At 53.5% G+C, this 24,213-nt stretch overlaps 1 protein-coding gene across 3 annotated transcripts in view; it reads left to right on the top strand.

The window, feature by feature from the left end:
* GDPD5 (glycerophosphodiester phosphodiesterase domain containing 5) overlaps positions 1-24,213 on the top strand; it is a 91,998-nt gene that overhangs the window by 48,192 nt on the left and 19,593 nt on the right. For all 3 annotated transcript variants that reach the window (XR_012518065.1, XM_003923476.4, XM_074400913.1), the window contains exons 3-6: positions 606-782; positions 16,148-16,251; positions 20,930-21,023; positions 21,872-21,931. Coding sequence is in view for 2 of the 3 variants with exons in the window: in XM_003923476.4 (XP_003923525.1) it covers positions 666-782; positions 16,148-16,251; positions 20,930-21,023; positions 21,872-21,931 (375 nt within the window). In the remaining variant the exon portion in view is untranslated. The remainder of the gene's footprint in view (positions 1-605; positions 783-16,147; positions 16,252-20,929; positions 21,024-21,871; positions 21,932-24,213) is intronic.

The raw sequence follows: 24,213 nt of genomic DNA on the forward strand, positions 1-24,213 counted from the left end.
GCTGAAGTGGGTGGATCACCTGAGGTCAGGAGTTCGAGACCAGCCTGGCCTACATGGCAAAACCCTGTCTCTACAAAAATGCAAAAATTAGCCAGACGTGGTGGTGGGCCCCTGTAATCTCAGCTACTTGGGAGGCTGAGGCAGGAGCATTGCTTGAACCCGGGAGGTGGAGGTTGTGGTAAGCTGAGATGGTGCCACTGCACTCTAGCCACCGTACTCCAGCCTGGGTGGCAGAGCAAGAGTATATCAAAAAAAAAAAAAAAAAAAAAAAGGACATTTGAGACCTGAAGAGAGGAGGGGAAAGAGCCATGCAGGTTTCTAAGGGAAGAGCATTCCAGGTGGGAACAACAGCATGCCAGGCCAGCGAAGAATATGGAAGAAATCAGTGTGGCCAGAGGAGAAGGAGTAGGGAGGATGAGGTCCTGGGTGGGAGGCAGGGGACAAATCCTTGGGGATCTGCAAAGGTGGGCCTGTGACTCCAAGTGAGATGGAGCCCCACTGCAGTGCAGAGGAAACCCTCCCTGACCTAGGCTACAATGACTTGCTGTGTAGTACCTGACTCCCCACCCTTCCTCAGCCTCACTGCCCTATGCTTCCTCCTGCAGGACCAGCTGGGGGCCTCCATGGGCGCCTGAGGGTCAGGCGCCAGGGCCGTGGGCACGAGTATGGTGAGACACCAGCCCCTGCAGTACTATGAGCCACAGCTGTGCCTCTCCTGCCTCACGGGCATCTATGGCTGCCGTTGGAAGCGCTACCAGCGTTCGCATGATGATACCACGCCGGTGAGCCACACTAGAACGGGGTCGGAGGGACCCAGTGGGCCCTAGCAAGCCAGAGGGGCTGGGGGAGAACTCTTAGCTCTGTCTCTGCTCTGGACAGGCCAATGGCCTTTCTGGGTTTCAGTTTCTTCTGTCAAATGGCCTCATAGTAATTCCTAAATCTGACAGCCAGGAGGGCAGGGAAGGAGTTCATCCTGTTGACGAGTTGTTAACACTCCTCTGATATTGTTGAGGTTAGGCTGCTCCAGAAGGAAAGGGTCACCCCAAGGTGAGCGGAAGTCCTCAGCTTCCTGGCAGATCCCAAAAGGCAGGCAGGCAAACAGGCGGGTGGTAGAGGAGAGGGTTAGGAGGTGGGCCCGGCCATCCTGGAGCCTGGGAGCTGGCAGGGTTACAGCCTGGCACTGGGACTCAGTCACCTGAGCCACAGGCCTGTCAAGCTGGCGGCAGGTGCATAGCCGGATGAAGAAAGCCTCCTTCAGTGCCGGGCTCCCTGGGCCAGACCTAAGCTGCACTCCTGTCCCTGGAGCGCTGTCAGCCAGTGGATCTAGTTTCTTCTCTGAAGGAACCAATTCCTGTGTGGTGTTTATCTAAAAGCTTTACTGTCTGGAGAACAACTTTCCTCCTCCTTCCTGCTTGTCTGAACAAAGAAGCCAGCCTCTAAATTCCACCAGCCCCAGAAGAGGCTGGAGTGGCCGGGGGTGGCAGGGTTTAGGGGTTGTGGTTGTGATTGATGTCAGAGGCCCAGTAGGCCTGGCTATCTGTCTGGGGAGGTCAGGGAAGCTTATCCACCTGTCTGCTCTCCTCTGCCTGTGCTGGTGAGGGATAAGTGTAGACTGGGGAGCCTGGGTTCATGACCCCCAAACAGTGAAAAACAGGAACTGCCAGGGTGGGCACCAGGCCTGATTCATTGCCATGTCCCCATTCCCAGCCACAGAGGAGTCAAGTGGCCAAACTGAGGCAAAGGAGAGGGAAAGGCCTACCCAAGTCCATAGAGCAGGGCCTTGGCAATGCCAAGACTAAAGCCCTGGTCTCTCTACTTCAGGCCCCTGCTGGGAAGCCATGTGAGATGCTCTCACAGCTTTCCCTCTAATGTGGAGGGGCACAGGCCGTGGGCTCTGGAGTCAGATGGATTCAGGTTTTGGGAGTGCATCCTCTACTTGAATCTAGTTGCCTGTGAGCTCCCTCACCTGTGAACTGGAGGGGAAACACACCCCTCTCAAGGAGCCGCTGGGCCACGACATGCAATGAGGGCTGTGATGTGAGCAGCGCGGTGCCAGCTGTCACTAAGCCATTGAGATATGCCATTCCAGATGCCCAAGCCTCAGCTTCTCCATCTCTGAAATGGGAGCTAGGTTCCGATCTTGGCTTCAGAATTCCGTGGCCACTCTGCCTTCCTCCACCCTCTGTTCTGGATCTGGACCTGGGCATAGAGGCCCAGCAGCCCCTGGTGGGAATGGGTGGTGAGACAGCTGAGGCTAAAGCGAGAAGGATGGCCGAGCTCCCAAGCAGGAAGCCCGTGGCCATCAGGGCAGATGCTGGGGAAGGCGCATCTCCCAGGAGCCTCATGCCTTTGGTGGGCCCAGGGCTGGCCAGTCATAGGCGGTGGAGTCAGAAAGTGAAGGGTCTCGGCTGTGGCCAGCACAGGGCCCAGAGTGGAGGAAGTGGGCCGAGGCTGGTTTGGAGCTGACTAAGAACCAGAGCAAAACGTGCCCTGCAAGGCTACGATCTGGACCGTCCTGCTGGAGGGTCAGCAGGAGGCCATGAGCCAAGCTTAGAAATGGTTGGTATAGGGCTTTGCAGCAGCTCTGGGTGGCAGTGCCTCTGCAGGAAGGGCTGAGCTCACCTCAGGTGACCCCAGATTCACAGCTGAAGATGAGCATCCTCTCCTCCCCCGCCCCTTTCTCCCTGCAATCGCTTACTTTGCTCTGCCCCCGTCTCCCACTTCCTGGTTCCCAGCGTCTGCCCCTCATCCTTTCTTTCTCTCCCTATTTCTCTTTTCTCTCCTCATTCTTCCCTGAGGCAGCTGTGTGAGGGCAGCGGTGGGGCTGGACTCACCAGCCTGTCAAAAACAAAGGAATAGTGATCTGGTATCTCAAAGACAGGGCTGGTGCAGGGTAGGGGCTCCAGAAATTTCTCTGAACAAATAGAGGCCTTGCCTGAGCTCCGAGGGTGCTGGCAGGGAGAGGAGAGCTGCCTGGGCTGAGGGGTGGTAGAGAGGCCTCTGCCAGTGAGCCTGGTGCCTCTCCTTATTCTCACCACACCTGCCCCAGGGGAGGACTCTCCCTCTCTATCTCCCAGCTCAGAGAAGCCTGGTTCAACTCCTGTGAAACCCCATCTCTCTGGGTCTTACCTGTGAAATGGGTTGACAGGTGGGAGAGTCACGAGGCATTTTATTCTCATCCTCAGGCTGGAAAATGATGTGTGAAAGTAATAGTATCTGTTAACATTTATTGAGTACCTACTGTATGCAGGGTGCAAATGGTTTACATGCATTGCCCTAGTCATTATTGTCACATCTCCATGGGGCATGTTTAATTGTGTGCCCGTTTTGCAGATGGAGAAATCAGTCACACAGGCTGATGACAGCTCTGCAGCCTAAGCTGCTGGAGACTAGGGAAGGCAACGTGTGTTGAGGATGTGGGTTTAAATGAGAGTTTGCTGGAAGAAGAAAGGCAGGGGGACTTGGGAAGTCGCCTAATGGATAAGAAAGAGCACTGGACCAGGAACATTTGGGACAAGATGGGGAGTGGCCTTGAATGCCAGGCTTGGAACCCTCAGTGTTTCCCTGGTTTTGGTGCAGCCCTGGCCCCTGAGGTGGATCCTAGGGAGTGGAGAGGCTGGGTGGAGAGAGCCTGGGAAGGTCCGCTTCCTCTCCATCCACACTGGTCTCCCTCCTTCCTCCCCACCCAGCCTAACACATCCCCACCTCTTCCTTTGCCCCCCAGCCCCCCAGGACACACACTTAACAAATAAATAAGCAGAAAACCAGGACCAGAGAGGTGAAATGGCCTCTTCTCTTGCCCCCAGTTCCGAGGAGTGGAGGAGCCTGGCAGCAGGAGGCCAGGCTCACTCCACAGCCAGGAAGGGGAAGCAGAGCTTTTTATAACTGGGGATAATTAATTGGTTGTTGTCTGTGACTCATTACTCTAATACTGCCAATTAAGGACTTGGTAGGACAGAAGACTGTTCTCTGGCCTTCCCCACAGGGTCCCCTGAAGACTGTGTCTGCAAAAGGCAGTGTCAAAACCAGCTTCTCTGTAGAGACAGATATAGGTCAGATGCCTGGAGGAACTTCCCGGCCAGAGACGCCTAAGGAGACAGACTATGATAGCCGACTCTTGCACTTCCGTAGTACATTTACCTTTTGAAGGCTGCTTTAATCTTAACTGATTCCTTCAGGAAGAGTAGGGGAGTTATTCAGGCCAAGGGGCTGAAGACACAGCCGACACTGCCCCACTCACACCCCCAGGCCTGTGCTCTCTCATCTATTCCACACCAAACAGTCTTGTCCGGAGTGCCCTGATTAGGTATTCAGTCAACAAAGCGGCCCTGCTACCTGCTCTGGGGTCATAAGCATGTCAGACCTGGTTCTCTCCTCCCTTGAAGGGCCCCCAGGCTTGTGGGGGAACAGACAAGAACAGAGGCACCCAGACCACCCAGGGTGATTATTTTGGAGGCCTAGGGAAACCCTGGGTGCGGGGAAGGCGTGCCTGAGCTGGTGTACTGGGAGGGTTAGCCCCGTCTCCTAGAGTAGGGAAGTGTTTGGGGCAGGGGGAACTTCGTGCACAAGAGAGTGTCTTGTGTTCAGGAACTGAAAGAAACTCAGTCCACTGGCTCAGGTGCAGGGAGGGGGAAGGGTGCTGCTCCGTGGGCCTGAGCTGAGCTGAGGAGCCTGGGCTTCATCCTGGGCAGTGGGGCCTGAGCCAGGCTCGGGCTGTGTGAGGAACGCTGCGGTCCGATTGTGGAGGATGCTCTGAGGGCCCTCAGGTGGAGGTGGGAGGGCCAGTGAGGCCTCAGGTGTCTGTGTGGGGAGCAGGGAGGCATACACAGGGATAGGCCAGGGGAGGGATTCCAGAGACACCTAGAAGGTATAATCAACGGACTGGTTGTGGACTGAGGTTCAGAGGAAGCAGTGTCTGATGGTGATTCCCATCCTCCTGTGATGCCCAGCTTGGGTGGTTGGAGGCCAGACCTGGAGTTGGGAACCCATGCTGTGCCCCAGGAGCAAGTGAGAGGAGAGGTCTTGGTAGAGTCCAGGAATAGCACAGGAGGGGTGGGCAGAGCAGACAAATAAACCTCCCCAGCCCCAGTTGCCTGCCTCCTATGATGGGATATGATGAGAGCCCCCTGTCACCCTGCCCTGGCAGGAAGACACTCGCTGCAGGGAAATCCATCCCCAGCTCTTCTGCCCCTTCCCCTCCATGCTCATCCACGCCAGCCACCCTGAGCTTTCCCACATCCCCAGGATAACCTCACCCTTCACAGCTCTGGGCCTTTGCTCCTGCCATTCCCCCTGCTTGGAAGTCCCGTCTTTTTTTTTTTTTTTTTTTTTTTTTTTCTGCTCTTGTTGCCCAGGCTGGAGTGTATGGCATGGTCTCAGCTCACCACAACCTCTGCCTCCTGGGTTCAAGTGATTCTCCTGCCTCAGCCTCCTGAGTAGCTGGGATTACAGGCACGTGCTACTGTGCCTGGCTAATTTTGTATTTTTAGTAGCGACAGAGTTTCTCCACGTTGGTTAGGCTGGTCTTGAACTCCTGACCTCAGGTGATCTGCCCGCCTCAGCCTCCCAAAGTGCTGGGATTACAGGCGAGAGCCACCACACCCAGCTGGAATGTCCTGTCTTTCTCCTCTCTGCCCCTTAAGACTGATTGCAAATCCCCCTCCATGCCCCAAATTTCTGTCAAAAAATAGCCCTCCTCCTTCCTTTCTCTCCCCACTGCTCTCTTTCCCTCCCTTCCTTGCTCCCCTGGGGTCCCACAGCACCTTGGCCTGTGCTGGCCATGTGGATTGTGATTTTCTGTTTTCCACTGGACTCTTTTTAGGACAGGGCCTAGGCCTGCACACTGCAGAGACCTGACTCAGAGGAGGTCCTAGGACAAGATTTGCTGAATGAACGAGTGGAAGGAGGATTGAATGTATGTGTTCATGAGTGAGTGAGGAAGCAGTTAGGAGATGTGACTGCCATCTTGCTGACCAGGTGGGGCGGCCAGACCCCCAGTGAGCTGGCAGAGAACATAGGCGTATGTGTGTGGACGGGTGTGTGTTGTGTTTTTGGTGCTGCCTCCTATGTTCCTGGCTGTGGTTGGCAGTGGAGGGTGCTGCCTCATTCAGAGGGACCTACTAGATCACCCTTGGAGCTGGGATTGGGCTCTGCCAGTCCACAAGAGAAAGGAAGAGATGAGTTTCCCAGTTGGCTCCCACTTTTTGTCCTATCAACCATGTGGATTTGTGTCCAGGAAGTGGAACTGGAAAGAATGGATCCCACTTAGGAAATCAGGGCAGACTTCAGGGATGAAGCAGCCTTTGAGATGGGCTCCAGGGTGTGGTTGGATTGAGCCAGATGCCACTGGGCATTCCTGGCAAGGGAACTGCAGCCTCAACTTCACCCTGCCTCCCAGTAACTGAGTGTGTGATCTCAGGTCAGGCCCAGACCCTCTCTGCACTTGAGCTTGCTTGTGGGTTAAGTGGAGGCACAAATCTATGTCCTACAGATCCAATTAGATCATGGATAGGAATGTGCCTCCTGTCTTGTACCAAAGAGATCATTGTTCTAACCTTGCAGAAAAACGTGCCCTCCCTACAAACTGTCAAAGTGATGGCTTTCTCTCCTCCAGTGCTTTGAGGAAAACAGACCCGGCAGGGGTGAGAGGCCCTCTGAGCTTTATTTCTCTCACTTCTGAAGTTGCAGAGTTGCTGTAAGGATAAGAAACTAGGAGATTATATTATTACATTCATGAGAGAGAGGGAGGAGGGCCAGTTTGTTGCAGCACAAGAAGGTGAGAATTTATCGCTGCAATAAAGCCATGTTGTCTGTTGCCTTCGGAAACCCCCACACCCTGCCTAGCTCCTCTCAGAATAGTGCCAGGGGCACCTGGCATGATCACACCACGCTCTAGGGGAAGCGGCTAGGTCTTGTTGATGGCACTCTGTGAACATCTTGAGTGTCAGGTTATGGAGCCAAGGTAGGGCAGGAGATGGGGCATTACCAGGGGACTATGGCCACCTACCATGTGATGCGGTCAGGGTCCTGTGAAGGGCTGTGAGATGGTCCTTCCTAAGGGCCCCTCAGCCTTTCTGCTTATGTCTCCCCAAGGGGCTGATGCCAGTGCCAAGGAATAGGCTGGGAGAGACAGGGTGCTCCAGGCAGGACTTAATTGCATTCTCCTGCCTAATGAACTGCTCTGAGTGTACCCCAGCAGAAGCAAGGACAGAGGCCTGATTGCCCAGCTCTCTGTAGTTCAGAAAAATAAATCCAGCCTCTTAGGCTGTCAGGAGCCAGCTGGGGGTGGGGATTCTAATCCCTTTCCCTGCTCGGCCCTAATGCTGCAATGTCTCTCTGACCTCCCCAGGCCACCACCTCCCCCAAATCTCCCGGATCAGGGCCAGGGTAATCCTGCCAGAACCTGCCCATCTCTCCCTTTTGGGAGCTCTCTGCACCTTTTCCAGCTGACTTTTCCCAGGCTTTCCCATGCATCAGTCCCCCCATTTGGAACTTGGTGAAGGTGGAACAGGCTGACCATTGGAAGAGCTGAGGTGCCCAAGATTTCGGTTGCAGGTGGCAGATTCAGGAGTAGGCACTCCTCAGTCTCCCCGTCTTGGTCTCTGTAGGACCATGTGCTGAGGGCACATCTGGGCGCTGGGATCTCAAAGAAGAACTGGAACCACTGGGGGCAGGACTTGGCCGCGCAGGAAGGAGCTGTGCCAGGCAGGGCCCGCACAAGGGGGAAAGGGCTGCCTTGGGCCGGATTGGAAAACTTGGATACACATCCGCAGGCGTCTGAGAACTCACTGTGTGGTGAACGAATGTGGAAATTACTACCAGTATCACAGATGATGTAGGGACAGCTGAAGCATCCATTTGGTGAAAGTAAAATTAGATCCTTGCCTCTTACTTCACACCAAAATAAATTCCAGATGGATTAAGATGTATTTTTTTTCTATTTTTAAACTTTTTTCCTATTTTGAAGGCATACATTTGTTGAAAAAATTTAAACAACTTGGAAAGATGTAAAAGAAATTCTAGTCTTCATGCTTTAGAGTTAAGGCTTTCAAACCTCTCTCCACACACGTGACATCCGTATGGAACTATATATAGATGGATGTAGATGGATGGGTGGATTGCAGATTGAAATGTAAACAATGAAACCGAGAAACTGTGGGTGTAAAATTATTAAATATTAAATATATGATCTTGGGCCACCTTTCTTAAACACAACACCAAAGGCAAAATGTATAAAGGAAAAGAGGGATAAATTTGACTGCATAAAAATTTAAATTCCTGTACTTTCAGAAAGCATGCTAAAATTATTTCAAGTAACATACAAGAAAAAATATACAGTGTGTATTAAGGTTAATACTCTCACATAGGGAAAGCTTTTACAGGCCCATAATGAGCCAGTTCCCCAGAACAAGGCCTGCTTTGCTCTGTGCCTTTTTGCCCTCTGCTCCTTTCCTCTGTGTGGACTGAGGCTCCCCAACCCTGTCCTCTCAACAAGCTCTTTCCTTCCATTTTGCTGCAGGTACCTCCTCCTCCAGGAAGCCTTCTAGCTCACCCCTCCTCCTATAACTGACAGAGTTAAGGATCTGGGCTCTGAGCTCCTTAGCAACCTGTGTCTACCCCACTCACCATACCAATTCCCAGGATTGGAGCTGTCTGTTTGCTGCCAGTCTTGGCTCAGGGTGGCCTGATTTATCTCTGAGTGTCTAAGGGCTCAACACACGTATGTAGATGACTGGAAGAGAAGGGTGGTGAGGATGTGGAGGAGAGACACTGAGATTTAGTTTGGTACAGAGTGTGAGGAAGAGGTCTAATTATAGTTTTTACCAAATGGATGTCCAGAAGTCCCAACACCATAAGTTGAATTCCCCATTTATTTTTGCACTAACAATACCAGTATCCTAAGCTCTTGCCCACATTTCCAGGCCATTCTCCTTCTTTAGATTGCAGTTCCTCCATTTCTTAGTTGGATCTTTAGGAGATGGGGCGAGATAATCTCTGACATCTTAGCTAACTCTGAAATCCCAGGGTCCCTGCTCTGGCATTGCCTATGACTCTTAAGTGTGACCTTGGGCAAGGCCCTGTCCCTCTAAGCCTGTTTCCACCTTGGTCAGACAAGGATAATTTACATGTCCTGCTCTTTGTTGCTCCGAAACAGCTGGGGGATACTGGAAGTGCACAAACCTGGGTGTGAATTGTGGTTCCACCGTTATGTGTGCTATTTGTGACCTTGGGCAAGTCCCTTTCCTTCTCTGAGAGCTGGTTTCCTCTGCTTTGCAGAACTGTGGGGAGGATGAGATGGAGCAAGTAGAGGGCTCTTAGGACTAGCATCCCTACCCAACCCCAATGCCATGGTGAGCTAACGCAGGCCTCTGTTCCTCAGGCTCGGGATGCAGCCTGTGAGTGAGATCAGGTAGCTGCCGTACCAGAGTCTTCTTCCTCCATTGGTGCTGGCTCCCAGGGCTGCAGCCTACAGGAGCCAGCCTGGCCACTGCATCTGGCTGACCATGGCACCCACCCTGGGATGGAGGCCGGCAATCAACCTGGCTGTCCTCAGCAGCTGGAGAGATGTGGTATAGAACAGGGAGGAAAGGCTTGATCACTGTCTTCACATAATTAAAGGGCTGTCCAATGTGAAATGATAATTACAGGAACGATCCTGGATTTGGCGACTTACAGCTTACATCTGTAATCGTGCTGGGGCCTGGCAGCCCTCCTGTGAGGTGGTGGTGATGTCATTCTGTGAACAGAGGAGGAAGCTGAGGTCAGAGGTCCTGAGCAATTGGCCCACAGCCAGGTAGCCAGTGGGAAGAAGGGCCAGGTGAAAAATCCAGCTCTTTTGTGTATTCTCCACTCAGTGATTATTTGACCCCAATATTTCTTAGCCTCTGGCTGGCCTTGTTCTGTGTGGTATCAGAGAACCAGCTGCAGGGGAGCAGTGGAGGAGGCAGATTTCAGCTCCACCTTCTGGCAGGGGAGGGAGGGCACTAACTCCCCTGCCTGGACATCAGCCTCACCAGACACTGTGCATGGGAGGTTTTAGTGGTCTGTGCAGCATGCTGATACTGTCCCCATTTTAGAGAGCAGGAACCTGGGGTGCAGAGAAGGTAAATGTGTTCCCCAAGGTCACTCAGTCTTTGCCAGTCTGGGATTCAAACCCAATGTTGCTAGACTCCCTCAACCTAGCCTCCTGTTGTCAGGCTGCATGTCTTGGAAGGAATAATTTTGAGTCTACAGAGGACCAGGCAGCATCTGGAAGAAGAGGCCCTTTCCCAGGAGCCAGTGGAGTAGAGCAGGGTGAGCTCCTGTCCTGGAGGCTGCAGACATGCTCTCTGCCCCAGGGCAGGGGGACAGGCCGGGGAGCAGGAGTGGAGCAAGACTCCACTCTGGCTCTGAGAGCTCTGTAATTCTGAAAGTCTGCAATGTTCAGAGTGATGTGTGTAGACTTCAGACCCCAGGTTCTGTTTAGGGACCCAGGGGAGGTGCTCCATATACTTCAGGGTCCCTACTAGTAGGAGGGGCAGCTGTGTGCATTTTGTCCTGGGGCCACAGTCTACAGCAGCAGGGGCCTGTAGCCAGTGGCAAAAGGCAGCAGGAGAGCCGGCCGCGCCGTGCCCCCGTGCTTCCTGTGTCGGACCGGCGTTTGCGCCGCAGTCGTGCTTTGTGACTGTAGGAGCCCCCGTCACTAATGAGGTCTTTCTCTACATTCTTCTCTGAACACAGGGCTCAGGGGTGGGAGGGACAGGACAGAGACAAGGAGAGGTGAAGAGAAGACATGACTGTCATCAGGAGACAATGAGGAGGACTGGCCTTCAGAGAAACTGACCCACAATTGCCCAGATTGCTAAGGAGCGGGCTCTTGTTCCTGAAGGGTTAGGGGAAGAATGGAAGGAGAAGCAGCAGCCTCTGGGGTGGGGCCTTCAGGATTCTCCATCACAGTAGCCTCGACCTCAGCCTCCATCCCCTGGAGCAGGAATCAGCATCCTACCCCATCGACAGCCAGGGGCCACTCCTGCCCCAGCTGCTTGCCCTATCTGGTTCTTCCTTGAGCAGCCTCCAGCACACTCCTCCTGGTGCCCACCCCAGGAGGCAGCTGCTCTCTCAACCCCAGCCCCCTCAGCCTTTCTCCTGCTCTCTCAGGGGATGTCTGGGGCTTGCATAAAGGCGCTGCCTGCTGGTGGTGCTGAGCATCCCTGTGTCAGCCTGTCTCACATCCATCCCTCCTTCTGACCCTTATGCCACCGGTGACCACCACCTCATGCCCGGTGTGATGCTGGACCCAGGGGACATAAAGATAGCTCAGGCCATCCCTGACCTGAGGGAGCCTGCAGACCAGTGAGCCAGCCCTTATTAAGACACCTCCTGTGTGCCACCTGAATCCCTTCAGCTCATTTAACAGCCTCCTTCCGAGGGAGGGGCTGTTATTCCCATTTACAGTGAGGAGACTGTGGCTCAGAGAGGCCAAGTGACGTGCTGAGTGGCTGAGCCAGCTCTTCAGAGCCTGTATTCTTTCCATCTCCACAATTTACAGTTTGATTGAGGGTCACAGTGGTGGGTGCCAAGAGTCTGTGCAGGATGGCTTGTCAGGGGGGCTTTGAGGCCTGGAGGAATGGAAAGGCTTCCTGAAGGAGCAACAGGTCTGGCCTGGGATCAGAGAGATGGAGGGGAGAAATTAGGGAGCCAGGCTGGGCCTGGGATAGCCATACTGGGTCCCAGAGGGCAAGGGTGGGTTTTGATGGGGGCTGTGCAGGCTGCCTCCCAAGGTGGAGTCAGTATACCTGGGTTCACATTTTATCCCCACTCCTCCCCTACCTGCTGACCCCTCTGACTCCCCTCTACTCACCCGTGTTGAGCCTTTATGCAAATTATGAAAAAGCACCCCTTTCCTAGGACATGACCACCATGTGCCAGCAAATGGTCACCACGACCTGAGTGGCACTTCTTAGGGGGCAATGCATGACTTGCTCAGCCATATGTGGGGGCTCTTCCCTGAGCCTCTGTGCAATGGGGGTAGATATCCCTAAATAAACAACCTGTGGTGCTGTGCAGACTATGAGAGATGAAGAAGGGCTGTGGCCATGGCATTGGGGTAGCGATCACTGCTCCGCATCTCCGGGAGCAGGGCCAGATTGGCTTGCTAATGGGTGAAGCAGGCAGGCCTCTCTCTGCTGTAACGTGCCCTGACAAGGACCATTAGTGCCACTGGAGCCTCTTTATCAGTGGAGCTGTTCCACAGGCCACTTCCTGCAGCCACTTCCTCCCCTTCCCCTTCCCTTCCTCCCAGCCCTTGCCATTCAGTGTTTTCCTCTGATTGTTCTTAGAGTGACCCCCACTGCCTGCCTCCCTCTATGCTGGGGCCTCTTCGCCCTCATCTGCAGGCTCCCTGTGGCCTCCAGCTTCAGCTCCCAGGACTTTAATCCTAGGTCATCCCAACCCCAGCTCATGCCCTAGTTCTGATCATGGGGTTCCTGGCTCTTTGTTGCTTAGGTCCTGCCCACATTCCTGCCATGCCTGGGCACCTCACCCCTCTCACCACCGCCAGCTCTAGTCTTGGCCAATACCCAGGGGTGGAAGGTGTAGCCCCTCAGTCTTGCCCTGCCCTTCCCCACTTTAAGGATCTGGACACGTGAGGACAGCGGCCTTTGGGGCATAGGACCCTGGCTGTCATGGGCCCTCCTGGGCCCTATTGTCTTCCTGGCCCCTGTCAGCATTGCCCCTGGGCCCTGCATGCCCCTGGCCACAGGACATCTTCCCAGCACCTACTGCAGGTTCTCTACCTTCTCCCCTCCAGGCTACTTGCCTGGGACCAGACTCATCCCAGACCCAGGCTCACCCCTCACCCAGGTCCCTCTCAGAACCTTCTCTACTGGTTAGAGGCACATAGGTCTTACCCCTGAGGAGGCAGCATGGTCTCTGTAAATGGACAGGCATGAGCACTGCTAGCGTGGGTGGTATAGAGACTAGGCACTTGTTTGCGGGGATGTGGTGTTAAGCCCCAGGGAAATCTCTCCTGGGTGGGTGTATGTACTTGTGCAGGGCAGAAGAAAGGGTGTTTCCTCACCTGTAATTTTATTATCAAATCTTTCTCAAGTTCCTGTGCCACCTGGAGCACGAAGACCCCCCAGACCTCAGGCACTTATGTATAGCAGGGAGGCCAACATGTATAGAGACAGTTCTAGGACTGTGGGCTCTGAGCTGTAAGTGAGATGCTTGCATGGGTTACAGAGCTCTGAGGAGATGGGATTCACCCTATGAAACAGGGGAATCTTCAGGGAGGGGCACTCTGGAAGGAGTAGGGGTTTGCCTCATGAAGCAGAGAAAGGACGCTTTCTAGATGGAGGCTCTGGCTGTGTGAAGGCCTGGAGTCTGGAGAGTCTGTTTGGGGAACCATATTTAATTCTGTGCATGGGACATAAAACACAGAGGCTGGCCTGGGCCAGACAGAGTGGGCCCTGACGTCTACTGAGAAGCTCGGGCTAATGGGACTCTCGAGCTGGGGCATGATGTGACCAGATGGGTGTCAGTCTAAAGATACATGGCTCACCCTTTGGGAGACTCAGCTGTTTAAGCTGGCCTGGGACTCACCGGCTGCACTCTGCAGGAAATGAAGGTTGTTATGAGCAAATAAGAATTTGAGGTGGCAAGAGGGATTCTGAGGACTAGTCCTGGGGTGCTGGCTGGACAGTGGTGGGGAAATGGTCGTGTGCAGCGCCAGACAGCCTTGACTTAGACATGGCAGTCTGGGCCAGCCCCACCGCCCTGCCATGGGAGGCAGGACTGAGTCCCTAGACTCAGCTCTAGATAGTCCCAGCCATTCTCTGGGTGGTGGCTCCTACGGTTCCATTGCTCCAGAAGGGCACATGACCTGCCCTGCTCCTAACCAGGGTTTCCCTATTCCTGACTGAGGCTGGGTCTTGCTGTGCCTGCAACTGGAGTTTGTGCTATTCTGTGTCCAGGTGGGGTACACACAAGTGCCCTACCCTCTGAGAAGCCACCTCCCAAAACCTAAACCTGCTAGAAAGACTGGGTCTCAGCATGTCATCACCTTTGCTTCTCTGTTTATATACAAAGTGGGGCTAAGCAAGGCAGTCTGGTTCTGCACATGACAAGGAGTGGTGGCAGCTGCTCACCCAAGCATGAGTGGCCCAACTGGGGTGACCCACCTGGGCAGAAGGGTCACCCAAGCACCACCCCTCTTGCCCAGACAAGGCACGGAGTGGGCACTTAGTGGGTGTGGAGTCATGGACCATTAGGGTATGCAGGTCTTTCGTATGTTCTGGAGAGGCAGAGGATGCCACAGATACGCTGATAGTGTGCTAAGTGCTCGCCAAACCACCTGACTCATATTATCTCTTTTAATTCTCCATCATCCCCATGGCATAAGTACTAGTGGTGCCCTCATTTCACTTAGTGCAAACTAAGTGACGGAGAGGATGAGTACTTTGCCCAAGGTTACACGGCTTGTAAGTGGTAACAGAGATCTGAGGTTCTCGAGCAGACTGATGGTGTCTCCGCATGGTGTGGGACGGAGGGATTCTGCACAGTGAGAGGACTTTCCCTCCTTCCTGCTCATTCCTGCATGTCGTCCTAAAGTACTAATGGAGTGGAAGTCGGCTCGGTCCCCATCCTTGCGGAAACCACATTTGTCTAGGGGACACAGCAGGTCACGGTGTGCAAAGCATGAGTTTAGACAGAGGGATGCTGATGCTATGGGAGCACCACGGCTGGTTCGAGGTGGCAGGGTAGATCCAGGAAGGCTTCACAGAGGCAGTGGCAGGGTGGATCCAGGAAGCCTTCCCAGAAGCAGTGATATTTGAGCTGACTTGAAGGCTGAGTGGGAATGTTCAGAGAATAAGCCCCGAGGCAGTGGCCCTTCCAGGTTGAAGGAACTGGTTGTGAAGGTGGAAGCTGGAGAGGTCAGGGTGCCGTACCCAGAAGACTTCCCTGCTTGGCTATAAGTAAGGAGCCATGAAGAGGTTAAACTGGGGTGGTTTGGAAACGTAGCAGGGAGCCTGGAGGTAGGCCTGCATCCCTGACTTCACACCCTCAGGGGGAAGGTAGTCTGGGTCCTTCCTCACACTGACCTCCCCTCAAGGGCTGTTGACTTGTTCTGATGATCTCAGCAGTTTCCCAGGATGCAGGATATTCCAAGCTTGTTGTGCTTCCAAGATAAGGGGATGGATGAAAGCAAGGAGAAACCAGAGGGCCAGGAGGAAGCACCTGCAGAGGCTGAGCTGGCCCCTCCGGAAACAGCAGTGATGGTGTCAGTGTCCCCCGCCACCCCACTTCCACCTGGCTGGAGACGGGTATCTGGCTCAATGCAGGCAGCAGAACACAGCACTTCTGCAGTTTTTCTAGTCCAGAGACCAGGCGCTGGTCCTTAATCCTCTGCTAACTTGCTGTGTGACCTGCGCAAGTGACTTGGCTTCTCTGGCCTTCAGTGTTTTTCTTGGAAGCATGGGGTAAAGGTGGAGAAGAACAATGCCTGCTTTGTAGCCATGTGTGAGGAATGTGACTTCACAGACTGCCGATCACGATCACGGTGCCAGCACCAAGGGGTCATCTCAGAATGGGGAGAGCAGTACACAGTGGAAAAACTGCAGCTAAAAGATCACAGCCCTGGCCTGGCCCGGCTCTCCGCTGTTCTGTGACTTTGGGCTTGGTAATGGTGGACAGGTCACTTCCCTCTCTGAACCTCAGTTTCTCCAAGGGTAAAGAGGGCAGGAATTCCTGCCTGGCAGGTTTGGCTGCAAAGTGGGAGGGAGGAGAGGCCTGGTGTGGTGGTTCACGCCTGTGATCCCAGCACTTTGGGAGGCTGAGGCAGGCAGATCACAGGGTCAGGAGATCAAGACCATCCTGGCTAACACGGTGATACCCCGTCTTTACTGAAAACACAAAAAATTAGCTGGGCATGGTGGCACATGCCTGCAGTCCCAGCTACTCAGGAGGCTAAGACATAATTGCTTGGACCAGGAGGCAGAAGTTGCAGTGATCCAAGATGCCACCACTGCACTCCTCTGTCTCAAAAAAAAAAAAAAAAAAAAAAAAAAAAAAAAAAGTGGGAGGGAGGGGGACACATTCTGGTGGGAGGCAGCCTCAGAGGCTGGCCCCTGCCTGACCCACTTAACCCCCTCCTCCTCTGCTCTTCCAGTGGGAGCGCCTCTGGTTCCTGCTGCTCACCTTCACCTTTGGCCTCACGCTCACCTGGCTCTACTTCTGGTGGGAAGTCCACAATGACTATGATGAATTCAACTGGTGAGTGGGGGCAGGGGGCGGGGGAGGACAGGGCCCGGAGCTGGGTATCCAGTACCATAGCTGGGACCTGGGGGCTGGAGTTGGAGCCTCTCTCCCAGGTTGGCCCTCTGAGCTCCGCCACCAGCTCTCTGTGTGGCCCTGGCCAGGGCCTACTCCCTGGGAGCCTCTGTCCTGCCCACCTCCAGGGCTTTGGTGAGGAGGCTGGTGTGGGACTGTAATGGGAAGTGCTCGGGGTATGGGTAAGGATTGTATCACAGGCTGGCAAGAAAGAGGAGGAGGAAACAATGAGAGGGGAGTCTCTCCTGCCCTGAGGGGAGTCCTCCTGCGGACTTAGGGAAGGCTTCCTGGAGGAGGAGGCATGGGAACTAGACCTTAAAGAATGGCTAGGATTGAAACCTGGGGAACTTTAGCTGCTGGTCTTGGAGACCCCTTGGTGCTTGCATTGATGATTCAGCCTGCATTCCTGGCCCCCTGAAGAGGTGGAGGGGAGCCTCCAAGAACAAAGGCTTACAGGAGCCGAAACCCCCTGGAGAGATACAGAATGCTCCTTCCCCAAGCTGCAACCGTGGAAAATAGGAACTTAAGGCTGGGCCAGGGCTCAGCCTGGGCTGGGGCCTCTGGTCACCCACTTTGTGGACAAGAAATCCACGGCTCAGAGAGACCAAGGTCTCTGCAGAGGGGTAGCCCCGGATCCTAGGCCTCCTAACTCCCTTAGCTAGACCCTGGGCAAGGCTGGCAGATGAGTTTGGGGATAGCTTAGGGTCCTTTGTGAGTACCTCAGATCCAAAGGCAGGGCTGTCTGAACCACTTACCTGGGTACAGGGGGGTTTCTTCCTCTTCACTGTTCCATTGCCTGCCTTTTGGTAAGCAGTGGGACGCCATGGGAAGAGGGAAAGGACCCAGGGTTTCAATGACAAATAAGGAAACGGGCCCAAGTCACACAGCCAGAGGGGGGCTGAGCTGGGGCTTGGAAGCCTGGCTCCTCCCCATCCATTGCTTTTCCTTCCTTTTGATCATATGTTCAGGTCAGCATGACTGTGAGCAAGTCTCCAGGGCTCTCTGAGCCTCTCCTTCTGTAAAATGGGTTAACTCTGACCTCATCAGGTCTTTCTGAGGATGAACTGAGATGATGGACATGAGAGAGCTCAAAGCTCTACTTAAACATGAGGGCTGCTTCCTGGGAGACCACATCTCTAGCCGGGAGGCTGCATGATGTTAGCATTTGGGATTTGCAGGAGTCCGGGCTTCTGACAGGCTGTGGTTCTAGCATTCTGTGATGATCCTGGGACTCCATTCATGGAGCTGGGTATCCGCTTTTCCCTGCATGGCACTAAGCCATGCCTCTGTTATTAATGAACACAATCAAGAACACGCTGTGGTCCCACCCCTGCCCTGCAGCCTCCAAGCAAGATGAGCCGGAGCCCCGACTGAGTCCCAGAGGTGGCCTCTGGCCTTTATTAAATGCCATAAATCAATTATTCATCTTTGCAGATGTCCAAAGCATGGACACGATCATGAGTAAATGGGAATGTTCCCTACTGGCCCTCAACTGCAGACCCGGGCAGTTCCTCTGAACTGGAGGTCTGCTGCCTAGAAGATCATCAGGTCTACCCCAATCATGTACAGATGGGGAAATGGAAGCCCAGAGAAGGGCAAGACTCATCCATGGTCACACAACCAGTTTAGTGCCAAAAATATGAATTGAGGACAGACTGAAGAGACCAAGGCTCAGAGAGGTTAAGTAGCCTTTCCAAAGTCACACAGCAAGAAGCAGACAGATCTGGGACAGGGACTTCAGCCTACCTGACTCTATCACGTCCACGGAGCCACCCACTCTACCCAGAGAGTGAGCTCCCTGTCACTGGGAGATTCAAGCAGAGGATGGGTTCCTGCCCTGCCAGGGAGGTGGCAATGGAAGCCCTGCCTGGAACTTAGGGATGCCTGGAGACCTGCAGCTCCTTCAGCCTGTCACCTCAGTTTCTTGGAGTCAGTGCTGGGGTTCAGGGTGCCTTGTCCCAGTCCTGATGGTCTCAAGAGTCTCTGGGGACTGGGCACAATGGCTCATGCCTGTAATCTCAGCACTTTGGGAGGCAGAGGCAAGCAGATCATGTGTGTCCACATGTTCAAGACCAGCCTGGGCAACATGGCAACACCCCATCTCTACAAAAAATTAGCCAGATGTGGTGGCATATGCCTGTGGTCCCAGCTGCTTGGGAGGATAAAGTGGGAGGATTGCTTGAGCCTGGGAGGTGGAGGTTGCAGTGCAGTGAGCCAAGATCCCATTTTACCCCTTTCAGAGTAAAATGGGGTAACTCTGACCTCATCAGGTCTTTCTGAGGATGAACCAAGTTGATGGACACAAGAGAGCTCAGAGCTCTACCTAAAGGTGAGGGCTGCTTCCTGGGAAACAACATCTCTAGCTGGGAGACCACTGCACTCCCGCCTGGGCAACACAGAACCCATCTCAAAAAAAATCTTTGGGAATAACTCATACAGTAAGAGAATGTGAGCGACAGCCAGGGTTCAGCACTGGATAAGGAAGGTCAGGGAGGGCCCTCTGGGCAGTTGCTGTCCTGAACGGCTCCCTGACAAAAGTGGTCACACTTGAGAGATAAATGGGAGCAGAATGTCTTTCTGGAATAGTTATCAGGAGCAAGTCTTGCTCCTCTTCAGGCCTCAGTTTCCCAACTGTACGGTAAGGTGAGTACATTCAGTGATCTGCCAGGCAGTAGATTTTCCCCTCACTCTGAGGGTGAGGGCCAGGGAGGGCGAACACCCCATGGGGTCCTCCTGGTATCCCTTCCCAGCTCCCTGGCAAGGTCCCAGATGATAGCAGGCTGGAGCTGCCTGGAACTGGCTTGGATTCTCTAATGACCTTAAACAAGTTGCTGCCTCTTTTATACCTCGGTTTCCCCCTTTGTAGAGAGGATGTGAGTAGTTCATTCTTTCTGGAGAGCATCTAAGCAGTATCTATCAGGCCCCTTAAAAAGTTCATTCCCACCGGGTACAGTGGTATGTGCCTATAGTCCCAGGTACTGGGGAGGCTGAGGCGGGAGGATTGCTTGAGTCCAGGAATTCAATTTCAGCCTGGGCAACATAGCAAGTCCCTGTCTCAAAAAGAAGTTCATTCTCTTTGACCCTATAATTGTATTTGTGGGAATCTATCCTAAGGGAGTAATCAAAAATACAGAAAGATATGTATAAAAATTTCATTTTTATGTTAATTTATAATAGTGAATAATTAGAAACTATTTCATGCGACTAGTAGGAAGTTGGCTACATATGGCACATTAATTCAGTGGAAAGCCATGTGGCTGTTTTAAAAATCACATTTTCTCAGGATTTTTTTTTTTTCTTTTTTTTTTTTTTTTTTTTTTGAGACGGAGTTTCGCTCTTGTTACCCAGGCTGGAGTGCAATGGCGCGATCTCGGCTCACCGCAACCTCCGCCTCCTGGGTTCAGGCAATTCTCCTGCCTCAGCCTCCTGAGTAGCTGGGATTACAGGCACGCACCACCACGCCCAGCTAGTTTTTTGTATTTTTAGTAGAGACGGGGTTTCACCATGTTGACCAGGATGGTCTTGATCTCTCGACCTCGTGATCCACCCGCCTCGGCCTCCCAAAGTGCTGGGATTACAGGCTTGAGCCACCGCGCCCGGCCTTTCTCAGGATTTTTATTGGCATGAGTAAATGCTCGTGTTGAGAAGAGTTGGCCAGGCATGGTGGCTCACGCCTATAATCCCAGCAGTTTGGAAGGCTGAGGTGGGAGGATCACTTGAGCTTAGGAGTTTGAGATCAGCCTGGGCAACATGGCAAGACCCTGCCTCAACAAAAAATACAAAAAATTAGCCAGATATGGTGGTGGGTAGCTATGGTCCCAGCTGTGGTAGAAGGATCGCTTGAGCCGAGGAGGTCAAAGCTTATGTGAGCCGTGTTCGCATTCCTGCACTCCAGCCTCGGTGGCAGAGGCCCTGTCTCAAACAAACAAATGAAAACAAAGAGAGTGTACTGAATACTTACCATGCATCTCACCTCGCTCCATCCTCATGAGGCCTCATGAAAGGGACTTTCTTCTTGTCTCCATCCTATAGGTGAGGAAACTAAGGCTCAGAGAGGTCAAGTATGACATTTGATCAATTCTAAGACCCCCAATTTTCACACTTTAACATTGAAGTTGAGATGGCAGTCACAATTGATGGCATCTTAGACTCAGTGAAGGCTGTCACCTCCACAAGGTCCTACAAGACAGTGAGAAGCAGAGAAGAGAGGAGATTTGAATCCAGCCTGTGTGCGTGTTCCTCACTCCAAAGCCTGTGTTCCTGACTGTGTTGCTTTGTGCAATGGGCTCCTGGCTTTGCTGTTTATACAAACATATAGGCATCGGGGCAGGGGAACCCACAGAAGGAACCTCCAGCACAGTCTTGGTCATAATTACTTCTGGGAGATAGAATTGTGGGGCATTATTTTCTCCTTTACATTTCTTGGTCTCTGAGTAGCTGCCGTGAGCAGGCATGGTAGAGCGTCAGGCAAATGCTCTACCATGTAGCCTTGTTGTTGGGTGGGCAGGGCCTGGTCACTGAGCCCAGCCTGTGGTCTGTGTGGGGGCTGAGAACATTCTGGTTCCTAGGCCAGGCAGTAGCCTGGTGGAGGTCTGACCTCTGCCCCCTCTCCTCCTGGCAGGTACCTTTATAACCGCATGGGCTACTGGAGCGACTGGCCCATGCCCATCCTTGTGACCACAGCCGCTGCCTTCGCGTACATTGCTGGCCTCCTGGTACGTGGGGCTGCTTCAAGGGGGCAGGTGGCCCTGCTCCCAGGGGAAGGGAGACTTGGCCTGTGCCGGGCTGATGGAGGGGCCCACCCTGGTGTAAAGGGGGAAGCTGTATTTGTAGGAATATTGTATTTGTAAGAATCTATCCTAAGGAAATAATTTAAAATGCAGAAAGATATGTATAAAATTTTCATTTTTATGTTAATTTATAAGAGTGAATGACTGGGAGCTCTTTTGTGCCACTAGTAGGAAGTTGGCTCCCTATGGCAATTAATTCATATTTTGCCCAGGGCCTTTCGGGCTGCTGCACCTCTGAGCCCTGGGTCCCCCAAGATAGGAGGTCCTCTTGCTTTTGCCAGTCTCTCCTGGTATGTTTTCCCCGGACCTGGTAAGAGCTGTCCTGGCTGTGAGGGCTCACTACAGGCTTCCTCTTCCAGGAGCCTCTGCTTTGGGTTCTTGTTCCCAATATCCTACTCACTGAGATGCAGATGGATCCCCCATGCTGGACTGGGGACTCCTTGGGGACAGGCCAAAGTCTGTTTCAGAATCCCAGGGACTGGAACTCCCAAAATGTTTGATGAATTAAGTTGGGTAGTCCAAGTGCAGCAGCACCCAGTGACCTCTTGATGAGGAATTTCACAGAGGAGGAGCCTAGAGGCCTGGAATCAGCTGGGAGGAGGCCAGGCTCAGGCTGGCTAGTCTGGGCTGGGCATTCCCATCGCCTGGAGTGGGTTTGCTGCCTCTGCCCAGGGTCAGGCCCAGAGCAGCAGTGGGGAACAGGGTGTCTGAGAAACTGGCAAAGCCTTCCCATCCACACGGGCCTGACACGGACCCTGTGGGCCCCTCCTCAGGTCCTGGCACTATGTCACATCGCTGTGGGACAGCAGATGAACCTGCACTGGCTGCACAAGGTAAGGGCCGCCTTGGCTGGAGCTGGGAGAGGGCAGGGGAAGCTGGAGGCGGCAGCAGCAGAGGAAGGGCCTGGCCACCACGTCCCTCCCCTGGATGGCCGTTAGAACTGTTCTCATAGTTATCGCTGAGCCCTCACTGCGCCAAGCACTTTTCTCACAACCTCACCTGTATTCACTCATCTCACCCCCACAGCAACCTCGTGACGTCGGTACTGTTACCATTCCATTTTGTGGTTGGGGAAACTGAAGTACAAGGAGGTTAAGTCACTTGCCCAAGCTCTCCCAGTTTAAAAATGGAAGATCCAGGGCCCTGGCCCCGTAGCCACGCGATTAACCAGCAGAGCTCACAGCTCATACTCTGGCACCCACCGTCTGCGGGCCTGCCTTGGGTCTCACATGCCTCTTCCTTCTTTGGTGGGCTGTTTAGAAAACCCTGATCTGGCAATGGCATTCCCCAACTTAAAGCCTTTCCACCATTCCCACCGCTTCCAGGATGACCCAAACTTCCCTACCTGGCATGATCTGGTCCCTATGGATCTCCCAACCCGTCGTGGGACAGTCACCCTCAGCATCTGCTGCATGAGACATCTCACTGTCTCCCAGCATCTCTGCCTCCTTCCCCTGTTTAGCGCTTTGCTCCTGCCTTCCCTTTCTCTCTCGGACTGCTTCTTCAGTATCTCCCCTACATACACAGGCTTCTCTCTCCAGGCTTCTGTGGCCCTGAAGCCTCCCCTGCTACATGTCTGAACCACTGGGTTTTCAGTATTCATCTGGCTCCCTGCCTCAACCCACCCAGCTGAGGTGCTCCTTGCAGGCCAGAGTTAACCTCCATCTCCCTGTTCCCAGTGCCCCACTCAGGGCTGGGCCCAAAGCAGACAGGCTTCACCCATTCCAGAGCCTTAACTCTCTGGCTTACGTTTGCGGCAGGCACAGTGCTGAAGTGTGTTTCTGATGCCTGGCCTTCTTGAAGCCCTGGTGGGCACAGAGTGGCACACAGCTGACCGAGGCAGAGCCCTTCCCTCTCAGGAACATCTGGGTCATCTCCCTTTCCCCAGAGCCTGGCTCCCCATGGACCTGCCATTTAGGAAAAGGCAGAAATGTTCAGAAACAACCATGAGCCCATGAGATGGGTCCAGAGTAACTCCTAGGGAAGGGCTCACTCCTAGCTAGAAGATGGATGTGGATCAGAAAAGGAAGAGGGGTGATGAGCCTGGGTTGGGCTGTGTGGAGTAGGGGGTGCCTGTGAGCATCCAGGGAGGCAGCGAGACCTGTTCATTACACAGGTCTGGAGCTTGGGAGTCAGACCCCGGAGACTGAAATCTTAGAGTGGTAGGAGCCATGAGCAGCCCCTGGCCCCCCACCTTCCTCCTGTTCCTCACTCTACTCACAGGTCTCCTCTGGGCTTCCACCATCCCCTCTGTGAGGGACTTTCTTCTCCTGGCTGCAAAGCTGGCATTTGAAAGGACTGCACCAGCTGGCATCCCAGGTGGGGCTGGCACATGCTGTGGTCACCTCCTGGGGCCATGCCTGGCTCTCAGCAGGTAAGGTCACACCTGCTTGATTCTAGTGGCGAGGTCTACAGAGCCGCTGAGCCAGCCGGAGGTGGCAGATCAATGCAGGGAGGCAGATCCCATCGTCCATGCTGGTGCCAGCTCCTGGGGTGCCTTCCTCTGCCCTCTGCCCCCTCTGTGAGATCGCAGCACAAGCAAGGTCCTTCCAGGTGGAGCTGACCCAGAGCCGGACCCGCCCCACCAGGAGGGAGGGAGTTCCCCAGAGCTCAGAGTATTCCAGCAGAGCCTGGAAATTCTCTTCTATTTCTAAGATTCTGTCATTTGATTCTAAAATTCTAAGAAATCTTTATTCTTTTTTGTTTTGCTTTAATTAATTTTTGACCATGTAATACACTGACATGACTCAAAATACAAAAGCCAAAAAAAGTATACAAAGAAAGTCTCCTTACTACCCTTCCAGGCGTATTTTAAGCACACGCACATGTACATATGCATTGCCTTTTCCTTTTTTCTTTAAACACAAACAGTCGCCTACTCCACCCTCTGTTCCGCACCTTAACACAGTTCTTGGAGCTCCTTCTTCGCTTCATTAAAAGCATCCCGGTTGGTATCCATCCCTGGCTCCTGCTCCCTGGTCTGGATATTCCCTGATTCCCTAGGCATCCAGCCAGTTCCCTGTTGATAGACCGGATCGACATCCAGTTGCCTTCTGTCTTTTGCCAGGACAATGTGGCGGTGACCTGGGAGAGGAATTTCTGGGTGAAGAATGTG

The sequence above is a fragment of the Saimiri boliviensis genome, chromosome 6 (genome assembly GCF_048565385.1).
Source record: "Saimiri boliviensis isolate mSaiBol1 chromosome 6, mSaiBol1.pri, whole genome shotgun sequence".
NCBI lineage: Eukaryota > Metazoa > Chordata > Mammalia > Primates > Cebidae > Saimiri > Saimiri boliviensis.